Here is a 7,609-nt window from a genome sequence, read left to right on the forward strand (position 1 = left end):
GATTCTTTTCTATACCCACTGTGTGTGTGTGTGTGTATATATATATATATATATATATAATTAAAATAACTGAAATAATTTTAGTGAAATTAATTTAATTACTGTATTTCATCTGTCCTTGTTACCGTAATGCATCTGTAATTTTGATAATTCTCCTTTCTGTAATGCAATAGTGAAAATAATCCTATGGCAATATTTTATATTTTTCTTTTTATCATAAGCTCGCCTTTGTTTGAATTATTTAAATTTATTTGAATGATGTTGCTTTTTCCCCACACTGTATCATCATGAAAATTCTCTCTCTCTCTATATATATAAATATACATATGATGAGAATTTCAGTTAAAAATCATGTAAATGCAAAAATCATATTTTTCTTAAAACATGCTTCATTTTCTTAACCCAAAATATTAATTTTAGATTTTTTTATTTTATCTTTATCTATATGCATTTCATTTGTTGTCATTTTATTCAATGCAAGCAGCAGTAAATGTTACAAAGTACAAAGATGGTCCCACTGGAATAATATGGGGTCAAATGGTTTGCTCTAAGGCAGTGGTTCCCAAACTTTTTGCAGCGTGCACCCCTTTCTAGTGTTTGACACATGTCAAGCACCCCCACCACCGTACTCCGGTTAAACACCACATTTTTTACTGCAATACAAGTATAATTACAAGTATTCACTGTATACAGGGCTTGACATTAACTCTTTTGCTCACCAGCCACTGTGGCTAGTGGTTTTCCAAAATTACTAGCCACTCAGCATTTTCACTGGCCACAATTTTGTTGCTGGAAAATTAAATTTTATATGACTAAAGTAACTGCATATTAAAATTTATTTGAATTGATTTGCAGGTCTTTTATTATTATTTTTTTTGCCTATAAAAAGGGCATTTCCCCCTAACCTTATTAAATGCATGTGTCATCATCTTTCATATCAAATTCTTACATTTCATTAATAATTTCACTTAATATAATAAGACTCTATAGGGCTGTTACCAAACTTTTGGTGACCAGCTTTTTGTTACTGAACATTTAAACATTCATGCACACAGTCTCTCTTACCTTTATTAGTGGCTGGTGCCGGTTGGCTGGACGTGCTGGAGAAGAACAGATCTTCTCCTGTACCTTCTCCCATCAGGTCTTCTGCATTAGCTGAAGGCACAGCATTGGGTGCAGGGGCGAACAGGTCATTCAGTAAATCGCTGTTACTGGCAGAACTTTTCAACCCCGTCTCATTAGCAAGACCCGGCTGAGTGGCGGTGGCTGGGGGACAGGGGTCAGAGTTCAGGCCGAGTAGGTCCTCTGTGTCGGGCTGAGGGTCAGGTGGAGTGGTTGTGAAGTCTGCCTCGAAGAGCGGTTCGCTGATGTCACGTGACAGAGTCCCATCAACGGGGGCGGAGTAAGACACTGACTCCTCCTCCGATCCGCCACTCAAATCATCCTGGTCCTCCAATTGGCTGTCAGAATGTTCGAACTGCCGACTGCCATCTGTAAACACACCATAATACAGTACAGCTCATTTAAGTGCAGAAAATATAATAAAGGCTAAAGAAAGAAATGCTTTGGTTGGCGAAAAGATGATGGTCCACATATACAAATGACATAAAATGACTTTCTATGTAATAAATGCCATTGAGGAACAAAATGTGCCAAACAATTCAGAAAACAGGATTTAATGCTTACTTTTTTTCCCCAAGGAGCACATGTGCCCCTAATTTGAAAAATTATGTTGTGCATAAAGAACTTCAGAAGTACAATGAAAATTTACCAAATAATTAGATTTTCCTTATTAAAGGGTTATGAAGAAACATTTACAAGCTATATATATAATATATATAAAACACACAGAAAGTATACTAGTTTTTTTTATATTTCGGATTTAAACTGTATTTATTTAAAATAATGTAATTTATATCTTAAACATTGAATCAAATGTCAGATACAGTTTATTGTACACCAAAATACCAATACTAACCAGTAAAATGTTCGCAAATTGTGGGACTTTAAATTATAAACAAGCCAGAAATAGGCCGGGACTCCTATTTTGAAATGTCTTTGCTAATTCATGTTGCTTTTTCAAATAGTCTATTTTGACTTTGAAATGTGCAGCACTCACATTTTTTTATTAAATCACAGCATTTGAAGTTTGATAATCACATGAAGCTGTGAAGCTGTGAAAATTCCTGTTTTCAAGCCCCGAATTTAAGACCATCTAAAATGATAATTAAGACTTTTGTTTTTGTATTTTTAAGATACTTAAGACTTAATGTGCAGCACTCACATTTTTTTATTAAATCACAGCATTTGAAGTTTGATAATCACATGAAGCTGTGAAGATTCCTGTTTTCAAGCCCCGAATTTAAGACCATCTAAAATGATAATTAAGACTTTTGTTTTTGTATTTTTAAGATACTTAAGACTTTTTATGACCGTAAATTTTAATTTAACTTTTTTTTATTTATTTGCACACATGCTCCTAAATACATTGTACAGTTCACACACATCTATAGTTAGTCGCAAATGCGAGTTAAATGCACTGTTGAGCCCTGTAAAATTACATTTATTCATTAAACACACTAAAAAAGGAAATATTTTAATATTATGAAAAGTTACACACTTCACCTTTAATGTGCAGAGACAACTAATGGTAAAACTTTACAATAAGGTTCCATTTGTTAATATTAATTAACTGCATTTGTTAACATGAACTAATAGGGATGTAACGATTAACCGCGAGCCGGTTGAAAATCGATTCAAATACGTGACGATTCAAATCGGTTGAGATGCTAAACAAATCGCGATTCAATTAGGGGTAGGAGTTTATATGAATGTATGTCTGAGGGGAACTTACTGTCTTTAGAAAAGTTTAGATGGTATACAATGCAATTTAGATTAAAAACTGCTCATGTTGCATGTATGCAGCATCTTTGTTTGGATCATGATTAAAATGCAGTGGTTGCCTCTCATTTTAAATGGAAAGAGCACAGACAAAGCCTTAGTTTGTGTATATGAAGAGATTTCTTTTATTTGTGCTATTTATTTGATTTGGGGCTTGTTTTAAAATTTCAATTTAGTTTTGTTATTTACATTTACATAATATTTCAATTTTATTTAGCAGACGCTTTTATCCAAAGCGACTTACAAATGAGGACAATAGAAGCAAGCAAAACCAACAAAAGAGCAATAATAATCAAAATCGTGTATCGAATCAAATCGTGAGTTGAGTGAATCGTTACATCCCTATGAACTAACAATGAAAAGTGCTTCTAAAGCATTTGTTAATTTTAATATTAATTTCAACATTTACTAATATATTATTAAAATCAAAAGTTGTATCTGTTTATATTATTTAATGGATTTTTACATGATTATATTATTTAATGGATTTTACATTTGATGTTAACAAAGATTAATGAATACTGTATTTGTGTATGTATTTCTCATTGTTAGTTTATGTTAGTTAATGTGTTACCCAACTAACAATCGGGGGAAACCATGAAAAAGTGTATGGATTATGCGTGCTTAGTGTTGGGCGATATGCTCAATTTTCATATCGTCCTATAGTCAGCCTGTGAGATCGCCGATACACGATATTATCGTGCTAATTTATGTAATTATTTACTTAGTTTCATTGCGGGAAAGTGAACCAACTTCAGCGTAAGGCTAAAAGCAGCCTAATGCTTTTAATATGACTGAATTTGTATTTAACATGATAACAAATTAATAGAAACATCGTAAGTTACTAATTATAATGCTTACATTTCCTCAGTTATTCAAAAAGCAGCTACAGAAAACGAGCAAAGAACATTACATTACCAAAGAACATCATCACAAGCTCAGTCTAGCGCGTTATGCACTCTAAAAACACTCTCGTTAAAATCAGTGAATATACACTGTATGATGAATAAATCTTATACTTACATCGCACGTAGATCTGCACTTTGTTGTTTATAATGAGAGAATTCGCGAGTCAGATTTCAGTCAGCGCGCACTGAACAACGGAACTCCGCTGTTTCAGTGATGACTCATCTGAACGCCTCTGATTGGCCATTGCATTCATAAACTCAGCATAATCGTGTGTGATTGGTTAAAACACGCAATACTGTAAAAACGCGGAAGAAATATAATGCAACCAATAAGCCCTAATATTAATTAGATAGTATAACTAGCCTGATAATAACAATAATAATATTAATAATAATAATAGTCCTGCTATCGTCAAAGGCATCAGCCACAGGCGATATCTCTGACTATCGTCGATACACGATACTATCGTCTATCGGCATAACCCTAGTGCTCATTCGCATAAAATTTTTATGAATATGCTGTATACCTTCCCAGTCAAGCATCTGGAAGAAGTTGTTGGCATTGGTGTCTGTGCTTTGAGGAGAAGGGGAATCCTGCTCGGTCTGTGGCCCTTCAGGCGAACGCTCCGGCTGGGTCGGTTCAGAGGTGTAACAGGCTGTTGAACCAGGCTGACGTGGAAGCTCTGGTTTACCTGATCAACCAGAAAGATTAAGAACAAACATCTCAAGTTAAAACTAATTGGAAATGTGTAACATCATAATGTCGATGAGAAACAAGAATAGGGTATCTGCAGAGTTTTAAAATGAAGACCTTTTTAAGACTTAAAATAACCTGAAATTCATTTATGTACCAATGTATGATTGCATATGAAATAAAGGTTGATTTATATTTTATTTGGCATAGACAATATAAATATATTTAAAGAAATGCAATATACAGATTATTGTGACAAAACTAATAAAATCTATATATTGAATGTGTTAAATAATGTTCTTACTTCCTTTGACAGAGTGTAATTAAATTCTAGATATAGTTTATTGTGTAACCAAAACACCATTACTATACCAAAAAAAATTACCATAATCCGTTTCTGAATTATAAACAAGCCTAAAATGGACAAGGACTCTTTTATATTGAAATGTATATGCTTTACTTCCAGCTAATCATTCAAAAAGATAAGATAAAATATGCACTCCTAAAACGATCCATAATATAAACACCATAAAGCAAACTATCATAACTCATCAACAGTGGATCATAAGCAATCGCTTGGCATAAAGGCGCAGTATTCACTGATCTTGGTCTTTATATGTTTAATAATCACATTAGGCTGTATTTCAATTCTTTTGCTATACCATTTAAAATATTTAAGACTCAAACTGAACCTGAGACATTTTAAGACTTTTTAAGGACATGTGATAACCCTGAAAAATCAGAAAAAAAACAACCAAATAGAGAGAAAACTCACCAAATTTTGTCAGGATCTCTTGCTGTTCATCTCGGCTGGAGAAAAGGATCTTGGGATTGAGTCCTTTCGTGGCAAAATTTTCCCAAGGCGGAGCCTTGTTGCTAGGGCGATCCGGAGGCTCCACCTCCACATTTACATGTACCTGGAAGAGGTCGGGGTATTTCTCTTGGATGTCGCAAGCATCGAGATCATACCTGCAAACACACACAGCATCACCATCTTAAAAGAGCATCACATTTTGACATAAAACTGAATGTGAAACTGATATGAGATCATTCTAAGAGTAAAGTGAAACTTACTTTGCAAATTTGACAGTGGAGGCGTTTCTGGGCACAAACCCAGTATGGAATTGAATCTGAAACACCTTCATGGAAGCCATCTACAAAAACCACAACACAGCATGTGTGCAATGAATCGCAATGACTAAGAAGCATTAACAAAATATGAACAATGGGTGGAAAAGGTTTCAAGGGCTTCCAGTGTGACGATCTGTTGGAAGCAAGCGATAGAATAGAATAGAAAGAATAGATATCACTGTAGGTGAAATGAGAAAATGTACCAGCCCATTAATATTTCTTATTGTCCAAAAAACACTTTTTATTTTACTATTTTAATGCCATATCAAAGGCTATATTTAGGGCAAAAAAAATAAAAAAAATAATACAATAATAAAAAAATCATACAATATGCAATTAAACTTAACATACATTACAACATACCAACTATACTATATAAAACATAATAATAATAAAATATTTAATGAAAATAATTGTATAATTTCTATCAATTATTAAAGATTTTACAAAGTTTTATATTTTTATTGAGTCGTTTTATATAGTTTTATATAACATATATTAAAAAAATTATATAAAATGATTATATTAACGACTATGTAACATCTGTGTTAAATAATTGACAAATTCTAGTATTTTTATCATCTATGAAAACGTATTATGCATTGTTTTATTAATAATATATATTAATTATGTGGTGAATTATGAATTATCCCCGTTTATCCATTGTATTTTTGCGGCAAAACAAAACCTCCTAAACTTGTAATCAAACGCAACAAATCTCACAATCAAACAGCAAAAACGAAAAGAAAAAAAAAACGTAGTGAACCATCTTAATTTTGTTCCTTATTTTCATTATGGTGGCTTTAAATGGATGGAATTATGACATACGAGGTACAATTTGTAAAAGAGATGCACAATTGTTTTTTTGTATTATTTATTTATTTTTAATTTTTAATTGCTCTGGGTTAATAGGGAAGAGATTGAAAATGTAAAAAGTATTACAATATTATAACTACATTCGCTTTTGCAAATAAAAATCGTTTTTAAAAGATGCACAATGGTATATTTGTCTGGGATTTGATTTGCTCAAATTGTCAGTGGGTTAAACTACTGTTCTTACATCGCTGTTTACATCATAATCCATTAATGCCATTTATATCATAATAATGCCATTCCTAATAAAGTTACCGGCCAACTGGTCAGTAACATTTTACTTGCATTTGTTAATTTCTGCTTATAAACACGTACTGGGACAATATTCACAAATATCGGTCACTATGAGTCTTACTTTGGCCTGCAGGCGTCCGCCCAGCGTTGAGCGTGAGTGATAAATCACTATCAGCACGTCTCCCTGCACAGTTATATTCAGAGGAATCTCTGCTCGCCCGTCCTCCATCTTAAAATCCCTGCAGAAATGGCAAAGTTAGTTAGAGATGCAGACACTAGCTATATATTTTTTTTTCAATAATGTCCGTCAGCAAGGAATCACATGACGTTAAGTTTCATCACAGGGTGACTTACTTCATTCTGTCATATTCCTGTGAAGTGGTTGCGACTCGCTCGTCACCGACGTAAACCTCACAGAACGGCCGACAGCCGTTTCGCTGCTTATTAAAGAGTGGTACGGGAGTCATGGCGACGGAGCGGATGGTAATAGGCTTGCTGTGGGGGATTATGGGCTCTTCTGCCAGCATATCACACATGTATTCAATATACCTACAAACAACAACAGTCATCAGTTAGGACGCTAGGCTCCATATGACTAGTAAGTCAAATCTCAAATAACTGCCATGATGACTTTTGTTCTACCCGCTTAAATGATAGAAGTACTTGCGCTGTCCAATCTATAAAGACTGTGTCTGTTCCCCGAATAGTGAGGTCAAAATAGGCCTGGGCGATAAAACGGTATCGATATTTATCGACGGTACACCATCGATAACAATATAAACGTCTCTAAAGCTGCCAGGGCCGAGCACATCCATAAACTCATAGAAAATAACCAAAACAATCCAAGGTTTTTATTTAGCACAGTGGC

At 33.8% G+C, this 7,609-nt stretch overlaps 1 protein-coding gene across 1 annotated transcript in view; it reads right to left on the reverse strand.

The window, feature by feature from the left end:
* LOC107723307 (cyclin-G-associated kinase-like) overlaps positions 1-7,609 on the reverse strand; it is a 41,860-nt gene that overhangs the window by 9,838 nt on the left and 24,413 nt on the right. Inside the window, 6 exon segments of the mRNA XM_016531870.1 lie at positions 1,066-1,491; positions 4,337-4,501; positions 5,279-5,472; positions 5,578-5,657; positions 6,863-6,980; positions 7,096-7,290. Coding sequence (XP_016387356.1) covers positions 1,066-1,491; positions 4,337-4,501; positions 5,279-5,472; positions 5,578-5,657; positions 6,863-6,980; positions 7,096-7,290 — 1,178 coding nt within the window.

Source organism: Sinocyclocheilus rhinocerous, unplaced genomic scaffold (genome assembly GCF_001515625.1).
Source record: "Sinocyclocheilus rhinocerous isolate Xijiao unplaced genomic scaffold, SAMN03320098_v1.1 scaffold665, whole genome shotgun sequence".
Lineage (NCBI taxonomy): Eukaryota > Metazoa > Chordata > Actinopteri > Cypriniformes > Cyprinidae > Sinocyclocheilus > Sinocyclocheilus rhinocerous.